The sequence below is a fragment of the Dromaius novaehollandiae genome, chromosome 19 (assembly GCF_036370855.1).
Source record: "Dromaius novaehollandiae isolate bDroNov1 chromosome 19, bDroNov1.hap1, whole genome shotgun sequence".
Taxonomy (NCBI): domain Eukaryota; kingdom Metazoa; phylum Chordata; class Aves; order Casuariiformes; family Dromaiidae; genus Dromaius; species Dromaius novaehollandiae.
The window spans coordinates 11144163-11168717 of NC_088116.1; the positions used below are offsets into that span (position 1 = coordinate 11144163).

The 24555-nt window shown below is 46.0% G+C and overlaps 1 protein-coding gene across 7 annotated transcripts in view; it reads left to right on the forward strand.

The window, feature by feature from the left end:
- Positions 1-24555, forward strand: part of AUTS2 (activator of transcription and developmental regulator AUTS2) — a 767986-nt gene that overhangs the window by 243597 nt on the left and 499834 nt on the right. Inside the window, exon 1 of one of the 7 annotated variants that reach the window (XM_064523457.1) lies at positions 4551-4621. The exons of the other annotated variants lie outside the window; for them this stretch is intronic. Coding sequence (XP_064379527.1) covers positions 4574-4621 — 48 coding nt within the window. The 5' untranslated portion in view covers positions 4551-4573. Of the gene's footprint in view, positions 1-4550; positions 4622-24555 lie in introns of those variants that run through there. 7 annotated transcript variants of the gene reach the window in all.

Here is a 24555-nt window from a genome sequence, read left to right on the forward strand (position 1 = left end):
TCTTTTTAAAATGTGCGCATAAGTAGGAATTGACAGCAGCAGGTTTGTGACGAGATGTTCAGCAGCACTCGAGATGAAAGAGCAGATGGCGTTGATGGGAGAACAGGGTTATAAGGTACAAGATGGGACTGTTATCATCTTAATAACAAGACAGCAAATCCCACAGTGCTTTCTATTAGCCTGAAAGATGATTGTTCCCTCTTGGCCTTCCTGTGAATCAGCCATGTCCAACACCGTGGGCCCCAGGAGACTGTGGGCTCCTTATTAGTTTAGCCTGTTGGTTCTGAGATGTCTCCATGGTTTTGTTGGGTTTGGGCATTTTGATCCCATCTCCTGGCTGTCCCTGCATTGGGCAGCCTTTTAGGTGTGTAAAGGGATTTGAAGACAGAGCTAGCGTAATTCTGGATTCCTTCTAAAATAGCGACACCGTTAATGAAATACGGGTTCTGTGAGATGAATCTGTTGTTTGCAAGCTCAAAGCTTGAGAGCTGCTGGGTGTCTGGGAAGGCAGGCAAACACGGTTTCAGCACTCGTACTTCATTTAAGTAACTCGTATTCCTCTATACTTCTCTGAACTTGGGAAAAATTTTCTCTTGGAGTCGGCCGTTAGATCTCTCAGCCTTTGCTCTCAGCTTCGTATCGTCTTCCAGGGATCGCTGGTTTTGGCTGGCACCGTCGGAGCCCTTCAAATTCTGAAAAACATTTCAGAATCCAGGAACTCATTCCAAATTGGCTTTTTCTTTTCACAGGGTAACTATCAAAACTGCTGTAAACATTTTCTGGAGATGGGATCTCACTAGTTTTCTGAACTCAATTTGTTCTTGTTTGTGTTCCATTTTTTCAGCATCCCCACAGTTCACTTTACTGATTGAAAAGTGTGAAAGCTGTTATCATAATAGGGAATTAGAATATTTTTTGCTTTCCTAGTGCAAAGGAGATGGGAATAGATGTAATTCCTCGTGGATGTAATCCCTGCTGCATATTCATCGTCTGTAGCCTCCCTGCACACGTGTATGCACACAGGAGTTCATGTTACCTGGTATGAGGGTCAGGGCTCTGCAGCTCACTCTGGCATCAGCATCACTTGGCTGTGAAATCCAGGCTCCAGCCTTTCGTGGGACTTTTGGAGCCTCCACGGTGTGTCCTTGCAGGTGGCCTCCTCGGGTGTTCGTACTGCAGCGTGTGCGGGGTGGAACAGAGGCTGCTTTGCTCCTTCTCTCCATGCCTCCCGTTTAGTACCACTAGTTCAACTTGACAACAAACAAAGGGCCAAGAGAAGAGAAGGAGGAGGAGGTACACTGCTTTCAGGTGACTTACAAATCACATCTCTACAGCTCGCTTCTGTCTGCATTGTTATACGATTAGCTTTGTCATGGGGGATAATCGAAATGAACATGAATAAATATCTAAATATACATTAGGGTATGTTAAGAGGCTTAGGTCCTGTTAAAAAGGAGGTTATTTCATTTCCTTTATACACTGTCTTGCGTTTTAAACTGTATGTTAGGATGTGACAAAACCTACTGAATAAATCGGAAGTTGTTTATTCTGGGACAAGTGCAGGTATTCTATCAAAATGTTATTTCTTTGGGGGGGGATAAGAAATCAAGTCTTGATTCTGGCTGTACAAAATTAGGATTGGAATAGTAGCTCACTGCCTGCTGTTGATGGGTGTTTGAAGGGAAGGTGTGGCATAACTCCATGTTGGACATCAATGGTACAATGCATTTAGGGATGAATTCCTAGCCAAGGCATCGCTTGTACGGCAGCAGTTCCCATAACAAGTGAAGATGAATTGCCGAACAGTAGCGAAGCTGCTGTGTGATGCACCGTATAGACAGTAGCTATATAAAATATGAAACTCATAAATTTCTGACAAAGTGCTGACACTAAGTTTGGAAATAAATGGATGGTGCATCTTGCTAAACTGCAAAGACAAATGCCGTGGTGAAAATGAAGCTGTTGCGTGCTCCAGGTCCACGTGCATACCTGAATAGCTATTAGCACTTCTAAGAAACAGCCGGATTCTGTCCACGCTGCTTGCTGGCTGCTTGTTGAGGCTAATTTGGCGGTTTAAGCAAAGAGACAAAAAATGAGCGATCCTACGGAAGGAGCTACTCTTCCCTGCTGGGCTCGCGGGACGCGAGGGCTGGAAATTGGGCATCTCCCTTCCCTGCGCTGCCCTCGTCCTTGGATTGCAAAAAGGCCGCTCTCCGGGGCTGTCGTTCCGCATTTTTCCCGAGAGAAAATAATAGCACTGCATTTTGTGACCCTGCCACCGTGGGTCTTGCCAGATGCTAATGAACCCGTGGAAGACATCCAGGGCCTGGTGGCTGCTCAGAGCTGCAGCTGCGCGCGCTCCGTGCCTCCGCGGTGGGCGCCCCGGGCAAGGGTGTCCCCGGGAGCTGCCAGGTGCCCGCTGGGGGTGAGGTGACATGCGCTGAGCCTCGGTGCCAGGGGTAAATCCTGAGCAGCGCTGGCAGGAGGCGAGTCCCGGCGCGGTGGCGGTAGCAGCCGAGCCCTTGGGGCGGCAGCGAGGGTGGAAGGGCACCGCTTGCGCTGAGCTCAGCTATTCCGGACGTACAGCCGGATCCGTCCCGTTTATTCATCAAAAAGCAGCTTTTTAGGTAGGAAAAACAGAAGGTACCAAAGAAAAATCAGTGCTTTTGCTATACCCTTCCCATAGGGCACCGTCCCATCCACTGGCATCTTTGCAGCGGGTGATTTCTGACATTTCTCATTATCTATATTTATATTTATAGGACTTCTTAGGGGAGGAAGGTTGATAAACTAGGTTTGAGGATCTGTCTCTTCCATGTCTTATCCAGCAGATACCTATGTGTGTGCATGTGCTAGGAGGCAGAAAGTCTATGGGACACGTTCTACCTTATTCAGCCTATGCAGAGGGTACAGTAGAGGTGCAGCAGGCACCAGGAATGGTGAGACAGATCTGCAGACACACGCATAGCTTCTCTACGAGGGGAGATTTAGTAGCCCGGGAGTCTCCAGTTGGCAAGTAATCTGATATAAAGGAGACCAGATCAATGCTGATTTTGCCGATTTTTTTCTGAAGTTGATGATGGGGGGACATTTCTCTTTTTTGCAAGCTAGAAAACCATGGGACTCTCAATCAGATTTTGAAACAAAATGTAGGAATTTACTCCTTTTGCATGCAATGAAATTCTGAAATGTGTTTCCAGTCCTCAGCATCTTCTGGAAACAGAAGTTCAACTACAAACTGGCAAATTCGGGTCCGTCTGTTATTAGAGGTGATGCTGCGGGCACCGCCTGGGACTCGAGCAGGTCCGAAATGGGAGGTTGCAGGAAGTCGGGAGCATTTCTTACATTGCTTCTGGGCGACTCTTGCAGCGTTTGGGCACGGGCCACAGGGCCGGGTAGACTTTTGTCCTGCGCCGGTACGCACTTCTGGTGTACAGGGCCAATCCAGTCGACGGATTAGGTTTGTCCTGTGCTTTGCAACTTGATACTCCCCACGCCAAGGCAGGCTTAGAGCAGGGAAATGCTGCGACCAAAGCGACGTCTCGCATTTAGCTGGAGACGGGGGGTTAGGAAATGCTTCTGAACAGACAGAAAAATGAATCTGAGTCTGATAGGCGTTTTCCAGGCTTTTTTTATGCATTGGTTTTGTATCGATAGTTGTTTTTTCAGGTCTTTAGAGATACTGTAAAATATTGGTCTGACAGCATCAAAGATTAACAAGTGGCAGAGGGAGGGCTGAGGAGGAGAGCGAGAGGATCGGACTCCCGATTACTCGCTCCGGTTACGCGGTGGCATCGCTGCAGCTGCGGAATTGGAAAGGAGATGTTTGCTTTATGCTTAAGAGGCTTTATTGTTTCTAAACTATATATAGTGCTGTAATCTTGCCTTTGGAGCGGGGAGGGCATCGCGGGCCGCCCTGGAGAGCATCGCCGGGCGGGCTGGCGGGGGAGAGCAAGGGGTTAAAAGCGTGGCGGCGGGCTCGCGGAGCGGGCAAGCGCCTTGTCAGAATAATGTTTAGCCAGGTGTTAATCGGTGGCTGGAGGGGAGCGCTGGAATTCATTATTCATCGCACGGGGGGAGGCCGGGGCGCTGGGCGGCCGCCAGCTCCGGAGCCGGCCTCCCGGCTTTACTGACATGTGCCACGGTGACGAGCGCGGCCGACGTCCATTGGAGGGACCCGCCTGTCAGGCAGCCAAGCTGCCCGGGAGACGCCGAGCGGCCGCATTCGCCGAGCGCGCTCGCCGCCGCCGGGACCGGGACAAACTGGCACCGCGGGAGCCAAGCATCTTTTTTTTTCCTTTCTCGCTCTTTCCCCCTTTTTTATTGTTTTTTTTTTTTTTTTTTTTTCTCCCGCCCTGCCCTTCTCTTAAATACTGCGCTACCCACCAGAAAATCGCTGGCTCCACCGGGAACGGTGCCAGCACGCTGCTTTTCCTCCGTGGAATAGACTGGGGTGGCTTTTTTCTTCCTTTTTTCCTTTTTTTTTTTAATTTTTTTCCTTTTTTTTTGTTTTCCTTTTTTCCTTTTTTCTCCTCTTTTTTGTGGCTTTTCCCGGCGGGCAGGAGGCGAGAGGATGATCAAGTCCAGCTGGTTCTACGTCAAGTTCAAGTACGCGGAGAAGGTAAGCGAGGCCGCTTTCCCGCGCCCCCCCCGTCCCGGCGGGCGCCTCCGGGCACGGAGAAGTCGCGCCGGCGGAGGTGCCTTCCCGGGGCGCGGGGGCTTGGGAGGCGGCAGGCAGCGCTTGGGCGGGGGCGAGTGGAGCCGAGGAGAGCCCCGTGCTCCCTGCTCCGGCTCCGGCTCCCGCGGCGGGCGAGATGCGTTTATTTCTCCCACATGCTCGAAAGGGAGAAACGTTTCTCGTTCTGTAGAGCTGGTTGCGAGATGTGACCTGCTTCTGCAGTGGAGTTGGGTCTTTGCTGCTTCTTTATAACAGAGTAAATATCGAAAGGTCCGTAATTATCAGTGGAGGAAGTTTTATCGAGCAAAAAGTAGTCGAAGGCATCGCCGGACTGCTTGCCGGCTGTTTTGCTCTGGAGCGTGCTGCGTTTCCTACAGTGGAGAGCACGGTGCTTTTTGGATTTTTGCCCTTTACACTCACCCCCTGCTCTATCTCGCTGCCCCACGGCGGCCGGGGGGACCCCAGGGGACCGGAGGGGGAAAGGGGGCACCAGGGTCACGGCGGGGACCTGCCTGGCAGCACGATGCTTTTGGGAGCATCTCCCGGAGGGTTTTCTGCCCCGGGTTAAAGACCGATCATCACGCCGGTAGTGCTGAGAGCCAGTCGGAGAAATCGGATGTAGCTTTGGTGCTTTGTAAATCCGGCGATACGGGGAAGAGGATGAAACAACTTTTCTGTGAAACGGAGAACGCTGAGAAGCCTCCGTCCCCCCGCCGTCCGCGAGCAATTAGCCGCCCGTGCACTTAAAACAGCAGGGAGAAGGTGCATGGGGGGGTTCACCTGCAATCTTCTGGTCTGCAAAACAGCCCCCCACTGACTGACTTCTTGCCTGTGTGCTGCAAGTTCTCCTGCACCCAGAGAAAGCGTAGGTGTTTCATTCAACGAGTTTGTCCTGTCGTCTATGGCAGGCTGCGAGGAGCATCTTTAACGAAGTCCCAGATTTAACTCTTCTGGTTTGGTTTTGTTTTGGGCAGTCTTGCAGAGGCGATTTTATTGCCAAGTCCACTTTAGCAGGCAGTTCACTTTTATCTCCGTGATATTTCTCCCCAGTAATTCTGTGTTGTTTAAAGGCATCTCGTGCATATCAACATCTCTATCGGCACGGAGTGACTCTGCATATTTGGCTCACAAAACTCTTCCTGGGAATAAAAATCTAATGCAATTGGTAGTTGGCTGCTAGTGGGTGAGGTTGGCTTTTTTTTAATTTCTTTTTTAAATTTAAAATTCATCAGAGGATTTGTTTTTTAATATATCTTTATGTTTTGTGACTTAATTTCTTCTTTGGGGGATTTTTTTTTTTTGTATGCCCCACATAAATCAACCAGAAAGCTTTTGAGTTGCTGCTTTTCCATCGGTGGGTAGCTCTGTGTGTGTGTGTGTGTGTGTGTGTGTGTGTGTGTGTGTGTGTTACATAACCTGTCATACCAGTTTTGTCAGGGGCAGATATTTTGAGATCAACAACCTGGGAAATTTGAATGTGGATGAAATCCAGGAAACCCATTTGATCTGTATTCTCCTCCGAGTCACTTGTGCCTTACAAGATTTTCTTCTGACTCCCCAGAGAAGTTGCCAAATGTGTTCATCTGTTCATTATTAAAAAAAAAAAAATAGTGTGCACACAAGAAAACAAAATTTTAAGTTCATGCATGTACTTTTATTGAATTTCGTGTGCAGGACAAGAGCGTTAGTCCTTTGGGTGAAAGCAGGGATTTCCTAATGGAAGGCCCTATAGAAATTCGAGCGTTGGCCGTGAGGTGTGGATGCGCGCCCCGTGCCATGTGCGGGACTTTGGTGCAGATGCATTTGCTTGAAGTCTTGTCCACATCTAAAAGTCGGGGTAGTAAGATTCGGGGGTGAATCAAAGCTGACTTCATGCAACCGGTGCAGCGCTCCGGTTCGGTGTCGCGGGCACGTGATGTGTTAGTTTAACCAGCTGTGTGCTGTCCGTGTCGGGGTTTACGCAGACCCATGGTGACCGACCCACCCGCGCGAACATGGCTTTTATTCATCTCTTTGGGCAGGCTGTTTTGGGGCGATTCGGTGCACGATCAGTGCGCTGCAAATGCTTGTACAGCCATAGAGAAAGTACCTGAAATGACATGGCCTCTGCCGACGGCAACCTGCAAAACCTCAGTTTAAGTTTATTCAGCTCATTTGGAAGTGTTACATAATTTCTGTTTAAGGTAGGTCATTTTAGGTTATGGAAAGGTTGGGTCTCCAACTTCAGTGCAATATCCCAGATAAATCAGAGCTACAACTCCTGCTTTTCTTCTGTGTGCTGGAGTAGTGACCTTCCACTTCTCCTGCTTAATTCTCTTGTAAAGAAGTTCATTGACATTTTTATTAGTTGGTTGGCTTGGCTGAAGTTGACATCCTCGCCTCTGGCCATCTCACTTTACTTGCTTAATTTCTTTTAGAAGATTTTGCTGTCTGAAGACCCATCTATGATAGAGCACGTGTGTGTGTGTGTGTGTGTGTGTGTGTGTGTGTGTGTGTATCCATACTTACCCACACATCAGAACCAACTTTGCAGGCAGCTTACACGTTGTGGAATAGTCCTTCACGTATCGGTTGTGAGCCTGGTTTACTCTCTTGGTGTAGCTGTGCTTTACTGCTCTAAGCCGTTCTGGCGGTTGTGTTACTCGCCCCACGTGTGTTACCCGCAGCCTCTTCTGAAGGCGTAGACTGGAACCGAAGTGCTGTGACTCAACTCACTTGAACATCAAGGGAGCTCAGACCTCACACACCTTTTGGGAGTTTCCAAGCTCCTAACCTCCACTTGGTACCTTGAAATATCGTAGCCAGTCAACTCACATTGTCGTCTTATATATTAGCTGTTTTGTATCGGCAGGAAATTTGGCTGCTCTGCTGCACAGTGAAGTCCAGACCTGCCATTCGCCTTGGATAACTGTAGCGAGAAGTGGTGAACGCTTAGGGCTATGCCTTGCCCGTGATGACTTCTCTTTTGCCTCCAAGGTGTGCATGATGTCCCAAATGAATAGGACTATGAGGAAATGCAGTTATGCTCCCTACTGCAGTTCTGCTAGGAGGAAAAGACAGCGATCGTGCGAGTGGTGTTCCAGCAGAAAGCACGAGGAGTTTTCTTGGACTGTATTTGAGTGGCCACCTTGTGCCCTAAGGGCACGGTAGAATTGGAAACATCTCAGAAATGATAGATGTTGGATAAACCAATATACTTTGCAATATTGGTTTGCTCAAGTCATCCAAACAGTTATTCTACATTCTGTTAGATAAGCACTATAAAACCATTTCACAGCAGAATATTTTTAGCTGTGATTAAAATAATCAGATAATATAACTAACTGCAGTAGAAATCTGCACAACTTCATCTTGAGTCTATTATCAAGTTAATTGCAAACATTCTATTCTATGAACTTCAAGGGAGCCTACTGGAAAAAAAACCAAAGTTTTTGTTTACCCTTACAAAGATTTAATATAAGGTCATTTGAACACAAGCCATTTTTATATAATACCCATATTCAGTCTGAGTGCATTTACACTGTAATTAAAATTCAGCAGCTTCATATGAATAATAATGCTGACACTAGGAAATCAGTTTGATCAGAATGGAAAAAAAAACAAAAAAAAAGCCTCTCGGAAATCTATGAAATTCTAGAAGAGCGTGGGAGATGTGCAAATAGGCAGTGTGAGTGGGCAGTGTGACTTCATTTCTTGTTGTTTGTGTCCGGAGGAGCTTTAGGGCTGGTGTCGGAGAACTTGAAAGGTTTTGCTTTGTCCTTCAAAATCCCAGTCCCCTGTTTGAAGTTCATTGATAGATATTGCTGAAGCAAAGTGAAGCTTCATTTGCTTATCCCCAGCAGCGCCCAAGGGAGAGAAGTGTCATATTCCCAGCTAGAAAATTAGATTAAAACACCCGGTGCCTAGATACAGGGTACATTCATTTCTTTCTCAACACAAGACTCCTACTACTATGAGAGGCAGTTTACAGTTTTGACAGCTAAAATAAAAAGCCTTAAGGACAAGCAAGCACTTTGAATCTTCCAAGGGCTTCATTTCCCACGGAAAGATTTCAATTACAGTCATTTTCCGCGAGTAAGTACAAAGAGGTAAATGGAACCCCCGCTTCAAATGTTAAGCTCGCAGACTACATTATTACCGGTTGTAGTCTGCAAGTAAAGGCTGAAGCCAATCTAAATCAAAGCCCTGATTCCAAATTACTTTTTAAGAGCGTGATGAGGTCTGCACCCAGTAATTCAGCCCTCGGTATTGAGCAGCGCACAGCAAATGTGACTTCCCTTGGGCTGGGTTGCTCTTCTGGGGAGATCTCCGCAGCAAGCATCCTTCTTGACGAGCCCTACAAGTGGTATCTCGAAAGGCTGCTGTGCAGCTGTGGAGTCCTGATGTGTCGGCCAAATTTTTAGTGAATTTGGTGGTTTCTTTCTTCCCAGACTTGGCTCTGTTGTTTGTCTTGCCCCTTGTAACAGTAGATCGACAGAGGTTTGGTCGAGTGTTTCCAGTGTGGCACAACATCTCTTCCCCCCCGCAGTGTTGCTGCTTTTGTTTTTGGTTTTTGCTTTTCTTTTTTTCCCCTGTTATCTCAGTGTCATTTCCTCCCCTTGCTGTTGTAGGGAACAAATTTTCAAAAGTTTTGATCTTTCGGACCAGGTTTTGCAACGCGCGTGGTGTTTGTGCAATGCAAACAGGGGCTCGCGAGAGCTTGGATATCCAGGCTGCTCAGGTCAGTTGAAAATCCGGGTACCTGAGCTCACAGAAACATTCATTTCCGCTTGCACGAGGAACTTCTCCAAAAGTCAGTACTGCAGGGCCTGATCCCCAGAGGCAGCGATACCCGATTCAGCCAGGGGGGCTTTTGGGTTTGGACCTTAAAGGCGCCGGAGAAAGGACAGGGAGTTGGCCAGCCTTGTTGCCGCTGCTGGGATGAGTCCCTCTTCCGTGGCACTGACCCTGCCAGCCCTCAAACCAGCTTTATTAGCACCCAGGAGACTGGAGCCTGCTTGCTTATTTTCCAAAATTTTTGCTGGAGCTGATTGTAGATGGATTGCTGCAGGTGTGAAATTCGATGTTCTTCCTTAAGCTGATGGAGATGCTCAGCTGAGGGTTGTCTTCCCAAGCCACTCTGTAGAGAAAGCTGCTTCAGAGTCTTTTTCTTGGTTTTAATTGTTGAATATTTTTCCTGCCTATATATATTGAAAGTTTGCATTTTTTTTCAAGTCGCGTAGCAACCGCAGCTACCAGCATTTAGGGAAAAGAGGGAGATTTGTCTTCCTATGTGCGTGCATCCAGATATTGAGTCTGATCCACAAAGCTTTACTTGGGAAAATAGATTTTAATTTACTTTACTAATTTACTTTACCTGCAAATACAGATTATTACAAATATGCTCTTGTGCTTTCAATAGCCCATGCTGATTTTGGTGCAGCTGCTTAAATCACACCTGCTTTGCTGCGGGACTCTGTTTGCCGTTGCACCACTATCGCAGGGAGCGGGGTTCGCTCGTGCTTTCTCCTTTGGTTATCGCTTTATGATTTTATCTGCCATTTCCGTGACCACGAAGCTGTTAAAAGGCTGAGATGTGCTCGCTGACAGCAGATTCGGCCTGTTCTGCTGCTGCGCTTGAGGCTGGCAAGGGGATCTGCTGCATGGTTTTTCCCTGTTACCTGCTTTTGATTTTCTTTTTGGGTGTTTTGGCCTCAGGGCAGGTTTGGCTGGTGTACCAGTGAACGCTGGGCTCCCTCTCTTTACTTCTGCTCTGTGCCGTTAAATTAAACGTAGTGGATGGGTCACAGCACCTGGGAACCAGTGCAGGCTTGCCTGTAGGTCGTATTCTCCGCCTGGTACTTACTGTAAAGCTAGCTCACGTTTCTAAGCATTTGGAGAATAACGATGAGCATTTTGGGGCTGCTGTTTACTTATTTATTTGGATTAAAATGGATCGCTCTCCAATTCTGACAGCTCGCAGGAGTCAGACCCGGCCTTGGGAGAGCTCTGGTTTGTTTTTAGGTGAAGACATTGCAAGTAGGACGTTAAATCCTTCCGAATGTTTGCTGTTTGCTTTTTGCTGTAAGTGCTTATCGCTGATCCGTGCTGTTCTGAAGCAGGGGGTCACAGCTGCCGGCGTGTCTATGGCTTGCTTCAGCTCTGCCGGGCGTGTGGCAGAGGTCTGAAGGACGACTTTTTCTTCCTCGAATCTGGGGGCAGTTGTTAGATCCTGCATCTCCAAACTGCTCCAGGGCTGCTCTCGCCTGGGCAGATGCCAAGAGCCCTGAGGGACTACGGCAGCGGCCGGGCACTGCTGAGGCATTAGGAAGTCCTAGTGCCACCAGTTTTCCCCTTGGTGTTTCTCGCAAAGGGAGTCATTGGAGCAGAAGCTGTTGAAGCATCTCGGCGTCACTTTAGGAGCCGCCTCTCTGTAAGTGGGAGTACGTGGGCTTTTCCACAGCCGGAGCCAGCTTCCGGATGGCTTTCTCTTGTGCCTGGTTTGGAATCTAGGTCTGAAGCTTTTGGGGCTTCGGTCTTGATTTTTGCTTGTGCTTGCGAGAGTAAGAAAGGTTGTGCACTGATGGGAATAGCCACCGCCGGGTAACATAGCAAAAAAAAAAAAAAAAAAAAAAAAAAGAGAGAGAGAGCCCTGTTACATTCTTCTCATATAAATTTTTAATTGACTGTATTTTCTTCTGTTAAGCAACTTTTACAGCTCACTGCGCAAAACATACAACCCAAAAAATCTGCACAATGAACTGCATGTAGTAGGCTAGCAATGCATCCATTACACATTTTTAAGTGTGTGTAACACATTTAAATTCATTTTTGTGTGCATGGCAGTGTGTAACACATTTAAATTCATTTTTGTGTGCATGGCAGTGTAGCCTTCAAAAGATAATTAGAATTTACACAGTCCTGCTTTCATAGTTACTTAGGCTCTCTTCAGATTGTAATGCTTTGGAGAGGTTGATTAGAAACGGTCTGTTTTGTAACAAGAGAGAAATACAATTTTAAATACACAGGTAAACTAGAAACCTTGTATCAGCCATTCTAAAATGATTGTACAGTGCTTGGTATCAGTGAACGCTTTTTTCCAGGGCAGCTCTATGGAAGAGTTGGTGGGTGATAGGCCAGATTGTAATAACAGTAATATTCATGTGAAATAACACATTTCAATCCAAATGATTAGGGATAAGTTTTATAGCAGCCATGTGGACCACGGATGCAGTGACATTGGTTTTACAGGTCACCAGGCTCTGCTGTGTCATCAGGCTGTTTGCATGTCCTCTATTCAGGGACTCCTGCCTGGAGGCCCTCAGTTAAACCCCGGGTAGTGCTCCCCACTCGTACAGCTCACTGGTGGTCAACCACCCTTCAGGAAGTCAGGTGCCAAAATATATTTCCCTTTTCCAAATCAGAGGTCAAGCGTGCCTATAGACTTTCGAGATGCTGCCAGTCAAAGAGACTAGACCTTATCCCCAGTCTTTTTGCCTCTATTCCAGGAGCTCTTTTTGAGTTTTTGCTTCTCAAGATGACTTCATTAAGACACCAAGACTCCTAGCTCCCTTTTGGAGCCTGCCTACGTGTTCTCCTTGGGCCCTAGGGTGCAACTTGCTGACCCCTGCTTTGTGATCTTCTACAATTAAATTGCTATTAATTGGAATAACCTCAGTTTTGAAGACATCTGAAAAAGCGCTATTCTTCACGGTTTCTGGGGACTTTGGCCAAAAAGGGTACACGTTCACACTCATGCCAAGAGTTGGCTGGCCCGTGGTTCAGATTGGAGTGAGGTGGGCAAGTGCTCTCCCTGACCCCTGCGAACGTATCATGCCCTGCAAAGTCAAGGCGAAGGTGAATTGATGGCCCAGGATGAGGAGTGCGTGCCAGTTAGGTCCTCCTGGGCAATGAACCGTGGGAAGACCACCTGCTGTCGGGAAGGAATTGTTTCATGGCTGATAAAGAAACAGATCCGTAAGCATGGCTAGATACGCACAAGTACAGAGGGATTCTTCTGAGCGGCTGCTGGGGACACGGCTTTTGACTCGTAACCCTGTGGTGTATTTAATGCTGTAACCAATAACATGTAGGTACTAGATAGATTAATATTCAGGACACAGTAGATGAGAGAGGCTGGCTGGGGGGATGTCACACACAATCTGTTCATCTAGAGTGATTTTCTGTTTTGAAGCTAGATTCACCAGTTCTGTAGATGGAAGAAAAAAAAAAAACAGGGACTTACTCTGATTTTTTTTTTCTTCTTCTCTCTTTCTTGGACTTCATTTGCCTGAGGGCTAGTTCTGTCCTTTAATTATTTAAGAACTGGGTTTTGTTTACAGTTTGTAATAAAACTGATAAAAGATTAACAAGGTGCTTGTGAATCCTTTTAAGCAAATTAAAGATTTGAAAGACTTACAACTGCAAATATTTGAAAATTATAAAGAAGAAGAATAAGAACAGACCAGATCAGATAATCAAGTTATTGGATTTGTTTGGGAGAAAAAAAGTAATCTTGTTTGCAATTGGATGGGAGAGCAGTGTTGCCTGCTCTATTAAATATTTGTGTGTGCTTTTAGCAGATTTGAAGATAGTGGTTGTATGAAGCAGCACCGAGTATGTTAAAATAATGTTTTATTACTATATGGGAGCAGCTGCACAAATAGCAGTGTGGGTCAGAAGGATTCAGAGCAGAAGTATATGCATCTTAGATGTACTAAAAGGCAAAGTAATTGAATGGGGACATGTTATTCTAAGTTCACCATGGTAGTAAGCCTGTGCCAAAGCATGCATATCTACGCTACTTTTACTGTGTTGACTGCCCCCTAAAACAGTCTGAATGCTCTGTGCAAAATGCCAGGCTCTGAGTTGATTTTTAGGCAAGATTGAGGTCATGGAATTTCCAACTCTGTTTCTATGCAAGATCTCGCTCTTGGTGTTGTAATGAGTATTTCCATCAAAACATTATCACAGTGCTCAGTAGTAGTAAAAACCCTAACCCACTGATAGGTGCCGCACAGGCAGGCGTGGGATTCGGGATGGTGCCCCAGAAAATATTTGGTGCACCCACCAAAACATTAGGGAAGGTACTGAGAATGGACTAGAGAACAGGGTTAGGACAGATCAGAAATCCATGATTTACCTGCATCGTGCACGCAACAGGCGGCTCTGGTCCTCTGCTTCCCAAAGAGCTGCAGAAGCTGTAGATGTTCAGAGAAGAGCAGCAAGGCTGCTCAGAGGTGTGGAAAGGTGCCTGCCTGGGAAAGAACCAAGTGAGCTACAACCCGTCAGCTGGGTAAATAGATGATGGCAAAGGAGATGTGGCAGAGGTCCGCAAAATCAAGCGGGCCGCTGAGGGGGCAGGTGGGGAGTGTTCTTTGCCCTCCGACGCAAGAACTTGGGGGCAACCAAGGAAGGTAAGAAGTCATGTTACCTTAAAACAAAGGCCTATCATGATTATAGCTTAGTATTGATAGCTGGATTCCTAGTTTTTGGCTAAAGTGCTTTGGGACCATGAATAAGAAACTCATTTCTTCTTTTCTGTCTGCTTCATTTGCTCCACCCATAAAGCAGGTGTGAATGCATGTAATTGATAATTATCCGTGCAGTATTCCTTGGGAGAATCATAAAACATTTCTTTGGAGCTATTGGACAAAATCCTGTACAGAAAGCAGGCAAGCAGCATTTCTGTTGCAGGAGTCCCCCCAAAAGTTTCAAGATGAGTGAATTATTGCATTACAGAGCTCTTTAACACCCCAATGAAAAATCAGTACAAACATTAAGTCTAAATTATGTTTACAATTAAATGAGCTGAAAAGGAACCCTTCAGTAGTCTGGGGCAGATGATGAGAGTTTGAGTCTAATTAAATGGAGTCATTTTATTCCTTTGGGAAAGAGCTGTGAAAGCTAACACGATAACACAGCAGGTTCAAAAGTGTGTGTGTAGATCCTAATCTGCTTAAAAGACGGGGTAGGATTTCACTGACTGTATCATAAACTCAGGTTCAATAACCACCTTTTTCTTTTTTGAACCTCCAAATGTAAACTGAAAAAGAAGACAGAGGAATTTAAAGAAGGTGAGTTAGGATCTGCCAGTGTACAAATGCCATATTACTCGATGGTGATGGTAAAAATTTGCTAAAAGCTCTGTGGCTGATCCTTTTCTTTATTTTTCACCCTTTTCAGATGGCATCACTGCATTACTTTGGCAGCTCTACCATACCTTGTTACAGTTGCACTTCAAGGCAAATAGCTAATCTGTAGGTCTCAGCAATGCTTTCAAATGTCTCCTTTGGTTTTTGCTATAGCTGAATTTTCTGTTTGGCACTGCAGTTTTGCTAACGGACATAACGAGCTCGAGCTTGCCCACTTGGCTAGGGTTGACCTCTGTGTCGGAAGAGGGCAGTGCGAGCCCGATCTCAGGGAGCAATGGGAGGAGAACATGTGGGTTGCATTATTTTGTAGCTTTGTACTATCAGTATTTGTAGCTCCCAATGGTCTACATGATACGGATGTTAGAGATGAGGAGATAGTATAGTGTTTCTATTTCCTTGTTTAGTCTTCTGTAATTTTTCAGTGTTGCTACCAATCTTTGTCCAGCATTCTTGAGACTTCACTTATATTTAGTGCATTCTCTCTGATTGTCAATGATCTCCTTTAAAAATCTAGGATCTGTTCCATCTGGTCCCAGGGACTTGGCAGCTTGCGTGGCTAGCAAGAGCTGATTTTTCCATGAGTGCTAGTACAGAGGAGTCGATTCATGGCTAAAAAGATTAAAGTCCCTAAATCAGAAAAGCTGGAAAATATAACAATTGCAACTCTGCCAAGGAAATGCTGCTTGTTGGATTAAAAATCTTATGACAAGTTGAAAGAGAGAGATTTGGAAGTGTAATTCAATTCTGTTGTCAGTCCGGGAGAGTTAAAGCTGAAATCGTGTTAGAATACATTAGCAGCAGTGCCTGGACAGAGAAAATCAACTGCCTCTCAAAGACAGTTTTGTGCTCTTTTCTGTGCTGCCTCCATTTGTTATGACTTGTTTATATCTGTAAATTAAAAAGTATATGCGTTACTTGGATTTCTTAACTTTGATGTCACTAAGGTTGATCACTTGATGCATCCAGAAAACGCTTTAGCTTCTGCGTCTGTGAGTGCCCCTTCTGAAATAAACTGTGCCAAAGAGATGAGGAGTGGGATGCTGAAGTCGAAAGGGGCCATGCTAGCAAATTTGGAGAGAGAAGCATCCATATGGTACCTTGGAGGTGGTACGTATGCCTTACCCTCAGAGGAAGCATTCCCTGTTTTTGTCAGGGATTGACAGTAACTGGGTGCGATGCACGCAGTGGTAGGGACCCTGGGTGGTGGGCAAAGAGAGCCGGCGTTAGGTTTCTGGGTCTGGCTCTGACCTTCGTTACCCTGTTCCATGTAAAAAGGGGAACCTGAAGACACCTGAATCATCCGTCACCTTGGCTGGAGGTGTGGAGCACTGCCTGGAGCTTTGTTCTTCAGTCCTGGAAAACAGACTGCTTAGGCGTTCAGATACCGCAGTATCTGTGACATGCTAGTGAGAGAAACTGGGAGCGCGTAATCCCAATTCTGTCTCATCACGGGCGGATTGCAAATGGGGATGTGGATCTTTCCAGTGTCAGCAGGGAGAGATTACTGAACCATATGCTGGTTTTTGTCCTATCCTCTAACTGCCTCACTTCTGAAAGTGAAAGGTTTATCTAAGAAATGTGAAAATTAATAAATTTTCAACTGTTGCCATTAATTGAAGAGCTCCAAAAAGTGTCCTGACATAGAAACCCATAAATTTTATATCTCTTGCTTCTTTATCTTGTACATTTGCATGCAATCAGAAAATGGGTTAGTATAAACATTTAGTCCTCTCAAAGTCGTTTTTCCTTTAGAATCCCATCTCTTCTTGGGATTGGTGATGTGGATGTGTTAAAGGATCATGAGGAAAAAATGTAAAACAGGTAGCTGTGAATGTCTAATGTCTTGGGAAGTACTGGCTAGCTGCTTCAGACCGTTACCGTGGTGTAGTAGGTTAGTGACCCTGTGTCCTGTAATGCACCAGAAAGGAGACTGTGGTTTATTCTTATTTTTAAAGGCTGTTAGTTTCAAAAGCAGGGTGAGGTTCCCCTTCTGATTCTTGGCAAGTCACTTAAGCTTGAATTCTTCCTTCTCTGACTTGTAAGTATAATTTCTAAATGAGGAAAGCCATCTCCTTGGACACCTGTATATGGGGAGGAGAGAAAGGGGCCTGTTCCGAGAACTCGGTGGCTTTCTGGAGGTTCCTGGGTCTCTGTGATAGCTGAGCGACCTGGCAGCGAGTCATCAAATTGAGATGTTTTGTTTAAACACCTGGTGTTAGGTGAAATCTTGAGTCTTTGTGGCATAGTTGCTCTCTGTGCAATGGTAGTTTTTTATTTTCTCCGATAGGCATTCAGATTTTGAACGCTAGAGACTAGGAGGTGCTTGGGTAGTGTGGGAGGGGAGGACGGGCTCATCTAAGTCTGACACGGAGAAAATTACCATTCAAATATTTGGAGTAATCCTTTCTCCTGAGAATGAGCAAGCACCTACGGGTGTTCCTTGATCATGAATCTGGCAGCTTTACAGTTACATACGTTGTTTTTATGCAAAGCAGTGCTTGCAGGACTCCAGGAAAATCGGAGTCTGACTACAGTAATAACTGGCAAAATGTACAATAAAACAGGGCCTGCCCCAAAGAGTTTATCTACTTGAAGGGCATTACGGGGAGAGGGTTTCACCGAGCAATCAAAACACTGCATAATCCTAACCCCAGTAAGGCTCTCAGTGATACAGGTGATTCCTGGCAATGACCGTTGGACGCGGAGTATGGTTTGATAACCAAAGTGGCACGAGGAATCAGTGGCAGAGCAGGGAACTGGAAACCAGGTGCCCTGATGTCCAGGCTGCTCGTTTACCAATGGCAACGTACTAGGCAGTCCCTCCTGTCCTCCCTCGTGTGCCTGGAAAATGTCCACTCATCATCACTCCGTTACATTAGCGAGAAGCGGTTTGCAAAGCGCTTTCTGCTTTGCATCTCTAAGACCAGAGATGGATGTAAACAAGGAGAAGTGTGTGTATATATCTCTTAAGCACAGCATATCTTTTGGAGTCATAGCAATTCTTTCATCCTCTTTAGTTCAAGGAGTCGTAACAGAGTCTGCGTATTCATAAACGTTTCTCTCCAAATGTGAATGTTGTGTGGAATGGAGTCAGTGACCAGTACTGACCTGGGAAGAGTCCTTGCAGAGCTGCAAATTGATTTTTATAGTGGTCATAGTCAAAATATCTGAAGGATGTGTGTGTGTGTGTGTGTGTGTGTACTCATGCGTATAGTCCTGTAATAATTTTAGGTTGAAACATTAGCAAACAGATACAGTATGGATTGTATCTTTATGATTTTAATGTATAGACCAAAATATTTTCCATGTTGCAAGTAGTCTACTATGGTGTAGAGAGGAAAACAGGAACAGCCTTTAATTTCCTCCTGTAGTCCTGACTCAAGTGGTCAACCCAATAAAATTCAACAGGTCTAGCTGAAGATGCATTGGTGGGTGCTTACATTGCTCTGTCTAGTAAGCCCTGTTAAGTCTGGAAGACAAGATATCAACCTGTGATTTCATCTAGACCTCTTCCAAAATATTTTTTTGCTTGGTGAGAAAGGGGGAAGTTTTGTGTAGTTCCACAGATCTTCATTAAATTGGCTCAGGGCTTAGCTAAGATGGAAAATATGGAACAACTTTACCAATATGGTTAGCTATTGACGCTGCCTCCTTGCGGCTTCACAAAATAGAGGAATGGGTTAAGCACACTTATTACTGAGATCACTGAGAAACACGCCTAGATGCCGTATGTGATACTGAATATTGCACCAAGCGTGTCTTTGCCTCTTTTGATGCCCAACTCCAGAGCTAGAATGGGGTGATTCTGGATATCTGCATTGGCTTCCCTGCAAAAACAGCAGATAAGGATTATTTACTTTGACTTATTACTTAAATAGACCAAAAAAACCCCATCTTTTATATGACCCAGATTTTTCCTGAGTCTGCCCAAGACCTCATGTTATCAGTTTATTGACATTGAGTATGTCACGGCTGGACGCGATCACAATCCCAGCATAATATGCACTCATAGCATAAGGTAGGTAGTTACAACTGGATAGCTGCAGATCAACGTCACAGTTTTAGGATGAAGTTTTAAGGGAGGAATAATGTTATCTTTGCCTGAAAGACCTTAGTGTGTCATGCAATCACTGGTGAACCTTTCTATCTCTAAATGAAGTAAATTCTCTCATTTTATGTGCAACAATACCAGTCTGGGAGACTGAGCAAGCTGCCCAAAGAAATGTGGTGAACCAGATCCTAGGGTGAGGTTGTGACCCAGTTTTGTCGGGGAGAGTTTGGCTTTGATTTCCAAGGGGGTCAGGCTTTCACCTTGGTGGGGTCTCATCTGGTCTAGCTTGATTTGCATGTCTATGCAAGGCAGACTCTCCACTCAGAACAAACATAGGGGATTTTTTTTTCCTCCCCTCTACTAGGTCAACATTTTAGCAAAGGCAGGAACAAATAGCCTGGAGCACGAGACCTTTTTTTTTCTTGGCTGAGCTGAAAACGTTGCCGCAGCTGAGCCCAGCCGTCAGAGTGTGCTGGAGAGGCTCTGCCCTGGGAGCGTGTTTAATTACAGACGGGGTGAGAGCTGTGGAGGCGAGGAGGAGGAGGGCTAGGTTTCCCTGGCGTGAGTTTGAAGAACGGATTTCCATCCAGGAAAACGGCATTAAATGAAATAGGTATCAGCCAGAGCGCTGAATGTCAGTACGAACAAACCAGAGGCCCCAGCTTTCCCAGAAGACCTTTGCAATCGATTGAAAGCTGCTTCCTCCGTCCCCGTTCCCAGTGGGTAGATGTTGCTCTTGCGCTGTGCCGCTTTCCGTGCTCCGGGCGTGCGGAGACTACCCGCACAGAAAGCTGATTGACAGTATCGCTTCCAGCTCCTGTAGAGAGGAAGTGACCTGAACCACCAGGGTTGCGCTTGTGTTTTGACTGTAAGGAAATTCTCTCTCTCTTTTTTTTTTTCCTTTTCTCCTTTTTTGAAATATCGCCCTCTTTTGCTAGCCTGACTTTCTTTGCATCTCTGCATATATTTTGAGGTCTTAACCCCTTCTTGCCCCGAGGTGAAATTAGATGAGCTTGGAAATCAGTTCACTGTCATTTGTATATATATATATCTTTCTAAGTGATGCAAGAAAGGTGACCTTGCAAAGTTGCCTGTAGAAAAAGAGATCTCTCTCTTCTCATGAGCCTAAAGTAATTAGCTTTATTTTTGGTGTTGCCCTATATGACTTGCTCATGCGCCTCAGCTGGCTGGGGCAGCGTGTAGTGACACGCCGGCTGGGCTTTCCAGATTGCTTGGCCGTTGAGTGCGAATGCCTACATTGGTCGTGAAGGTTGCGCTTCCTCCTCCAGCGTTTGCTACGCGCTAGCCCCGGTCCGGGAGGTGAATGTCGTTGCCCTGCGTCATAAATTCTGTGCAGTCCAAGGGGAGCCTGCAACAGGCATCACGGAAACTCGGGGCTTCTATGCAAAAAATCAAATCAAATAAAATCAAAATAAAACTCAGTTGCTCTCAGTGAAACAGCGAGCCTGTTTTACCCCAGATGGGGAATTAGAAGGATGTTGATGGTGCTGCTTCGTGGGGTGGAGAGGCATAAATGTATCATTGCACCGTTCCTGTGTTCAGTTCTGTGATTGATCCTTTCCTTGGACTGTGGGAAACTCAGGACTGGCTGGTTAGAGAGCTGAAATAAGGACTTTGGGGGCACGTGCAAAGTCGTACAACGTATGCGTGTACAGCGTGGCAAAGAAATGTGTTCCTTACTTGGACTGAACGTGCCTAAGGATCTGGTCCAAGTCCTGCAGCTCACGTCCAGGTGTCTGAGCTGGGGGTGAATAGATGCTAAATGTAGATCTTGTTGCATAGATGAGAACCAAAGTACTCACTTTTGACCTGACTGGGCCGGATAGCCTATTTCTGGGTTTTGTTACCCTTGTTATCGTGGTGGTTGTTAGGGCACAGCAGTAATCAGGTTTTGGCATGAGATGGTGCTTTGTGTCTGAAAACCCTCCCGTCTAATCAGGAGGGAGGATCAACCCCTGTAGCAGGTTGGTCCTCTTGGTGGTGGCGTGGGCTGCTGCGAAGCCAGGGGGACTTGGCTCTTTTGGCCCAGAAAAGCAAAGTCACAGCTACTCCGCAAAGGTTTCTGAGCCGTAATAGGGAATTTTTGGTGAAATGGATTTGGTCAAAAATTAGCCCTGGTGTAAATGAGATGGAGATGATAGGTCATGTCTCGCATCGCCCAATTCCAGCGCCAGCGGAGGAGAGTGAAGGGAAGCCTTGGTAGGCAGATGTGGGATAAGCTCTCCTCCACCTTAAATCTCATCCTGGTTTAAACCCGAAGCACAGGCTTTAATAGCCGCCTTAATGGGCGCAGTCCATTGAATACTATTTGGATTATGCCGTGATCCGGTTGGCTTGCTGTGGTGCAGCAAGCAATTGGGAGCAAACTTCAGAGCAGCTCGTTAGGAGTCAGGAATGAGATCAGAACGAGCTCGGGTACATTTTGCTGAAATGAAGAAATTGCAATCTTGTTTATTCCAGCAGTTCAGTGCAAGCACTTTGTATGCTTTTAAAGGATAACATGAGTGCCTTAGTTACGGTAGTCAGCCATGGCGATTCTAGTATAGCATCACTTAAAAAGAATATATTTTCTGGCTAGCTCAACAGGATAAACGGGATGCCTAAATGCGGATGGGAAACGGCATTGCAGTTTGTTCCCTTGTTCATGCTGACCTTCAGACTCGCTCCTCTTCCTTCCACTTAGCTAAATGCATAGACTGTAATTTCTCATACATAGCTTGTGTGGTCCTGTGTCGGTTTTTTGTTTGTTTATTATTATTATTTAATAAACTGAGGCCAAATCTGCCAGTGCTTAATCTCTCCTGTAGTGCAGTCATTAAATGCTGGTACTTAGAGGGTTAGGAAAATACAGGAATGACTCGCTCCAAAAATAGCATATTTTTGGAAGACATGTTTTGATGAGTCTCTATGATTTGTTTACAGCGCTCTCTGGAAAACTAGAACATTTCGGGTGGCTCAGAGCAGGTAATAACTATTCCCCCGGGATCAACGGGACATGTAACACGAGCCAGACCGCAGAGCGTCTCGTATTTACTTGTATAGCGGATGTACGCTCCCGCCTTTCCCGCGCCCTCTCGCTTGGGCCTTCAAAGATGTCGGGTCTGCATCAGCTTAAGGGGATTTTTTTTTTTTCCCCCTCTTTCCTTGGTTGATGTTTGAGCCCTGCGCAAATCCATTAGAAAAGCCGCGTTGCTGGATAGGTGCCGACAGCACCAGCCGGCAGGTCCCTCCTCCTGCAGCCCGGGGGCTCCTGGTGCTGCCGGCGTCTCCATGGCCGGGGTGGCTCCTTCCCCGCCGGTGGCCCGAGCCTGTCCCGAGTCCGTCCCGGCGCCTCAATTAGCTCTCTGTTAACGAACTTCCGAGTGCCGGTATACCTAGCGGAGCCTGGCACCGCGGCCGGGCTGTGGGCGGCCTTACGGTGCATCGTTGATGGCTCACGCGCTTTTGCCTCTTTAGAGCAAACAAGCGCTTTTTTGTTGGAGTTCACGAATGTTTGGCAAAGAAATATAGCAGTAATTATACACCCAGCCTCCTCCCCTCTCCCCCCTCCCCAGCCCCAGCTTTATAAAAGCAGCGAGCACTGGAACTGAAATAAATGTCATGAATGAATAATAATTTCTTTCATTTACACAGTAATTAAACTTGTTGAATACAGACTTAATGCTTTACTGCATACTGTTTAATTTGCCTGGGAGAGCCAGGCTTTTGTTAAATTCAAGAAGGGGAAAAAAAAAAGAAAGAAAGAAATATCTACCCGACTATCAGTGTGCTTTGCTACAGATGCTATCTGTTTTTTCTACAATGATCCCAAAAAAGGGGACCTTTTCAGTCTCAGGTATTTGAAGTTGTTATGTGGGTTTTTTACAAATGTATTTAGTGGCCTGGATTTCAGAAGCGGCTTTCTACCGGTCTGTAGGTACCTGCAACTCCCAAGCCTTGTGGCTGTTGGACTTGAGCAGCATTTCTGAAAACTCGGCACCTGGTTGATTATGGACATGGATGCGTAATCTTAGGTGCTTTAATTTGGAAAGCATTGAATTTTTCTTTCTTTACAATCTTTAGGTTCTTCCTTAAAAATAGTGCCTCGTGGTATAATTGGATTAGGCTTTTGGCCATGCTTGCTTCCTCCCTTGCATTACGCTCTGGCATGGGTGGAAGCAATAGTCGCTGGGGATGTTTTCCTGGGCTTTAAGCATCAGTTTCCAAATAGCAAAACTCATGGACCGTAGGTGCAGATCCTACCAAGATTCAGCCTCCCCTCCGTCCAGCTGAATCCAGTTCATCGGTGTTCTCCCAGACCAGGTGGAGGGATTTAGTCCTCATTTCACTTGGTATGCAAAAGATGGGCTGAATAGTTAAAAGGGTGGAAAAGTAAGATGTTTTTTCAGATGAACAGGAACAGACAGTAGATGGCAGAGGTCCAGATGAGCTGGCCTACTTTTCAGTTACGGAAGTGCAGTCAGGATTTTTTGGAGGGGTTGAGAGAGGAGTTAGGTTGCATGTGGTGAGGGGAATCCTAGATAACGTGAGGAGTGGGAACAGCGATAGCATTGATGGGAAATGTTCTGGTTACTTTGCAGGCATGGGGATTTTCTGAGGAATCCACCAAGCTTTCACTCCAGCAGTGAAAGGAAACCTCACAGCAAGAAACCCCTGTGTTTGTGCTACTGTTAACCTCAGCCCTGTTTTTTCATGTTTTCTCTTTGCTTGAATTTGGGCTTTGGTTCCCCTCGTCAGTAGGAAACGCCTGGCAGAGGAGCAGAGGTTGCAGTTAGTGCGGTTGAATCTGGGCTGTAATCTCACAACTTGACTGTTCAACTTCTTTTAAAATTTTATGAATTTTGTCATGTAATATTTTTTTGAAATCCAAACATAGAGTTTTTCCCTTTTCTATGAGCATATAGCTTCCCATATCACTTCCCCATACTCTGAATTTTGCTTGCCGCCTTCGTATGGTTACTTTTGCCACATACGGATGAGCTGTCATTGCAGATGGGTTGTGTGCTGAGTGCAGGATGCTTTAGTAGCAGCTGTTGCATTTTGGTGGCAGTCGAGGTGATTTCCTTGTACCTCAGTGGTTGCTTGCAAAGCGCTCTGGAATTTTTTTAGGTTGTATAGCTGGCTTGTTTTTACTATTGATTTTATTGGAGCCGTTGCTTGGTCTTGCTCACGTAGGCTGAAGAAATTGCTGTATGTGATCTTTTCTGACTCTTCCCTAAGCAGGGTCTACCCTGTCACGGCAAACATGGTCTGGTGGACACTAGAAGAGGAGAAGAAATATCGAGGGTTACATGAGGTGCTTCTGCAGGTGCCGCAGTATAACCGTTTTAACAGCAGTTCTGCACCTTTGGCCTGCCAAGATCATTAGGTGTTACAGGTGAAGGCAACAACATTTTCAGCTACTGTGTTTGCCAACCCCATTTGCCAAGTCACTGTTTTAAGCTTGCAAGTCCTCCAGATATAATTAGCTGAGTGCATGACAGACATGCTAGGTAGGGGCACATGACTAACTGAGATTCATTAACGGGGGCTCCGAGGGCTTGGAACGTTATATAGGGAAAAAAAATACAGTTATGGAAATGGCTGGTAGGTCATGCATGTGGATTTGAGTCATGAGGCAGCTGTTAACCAAGAATCATAGTCGCAGAAGCCTCTTGGGAATTTTCCCAGAA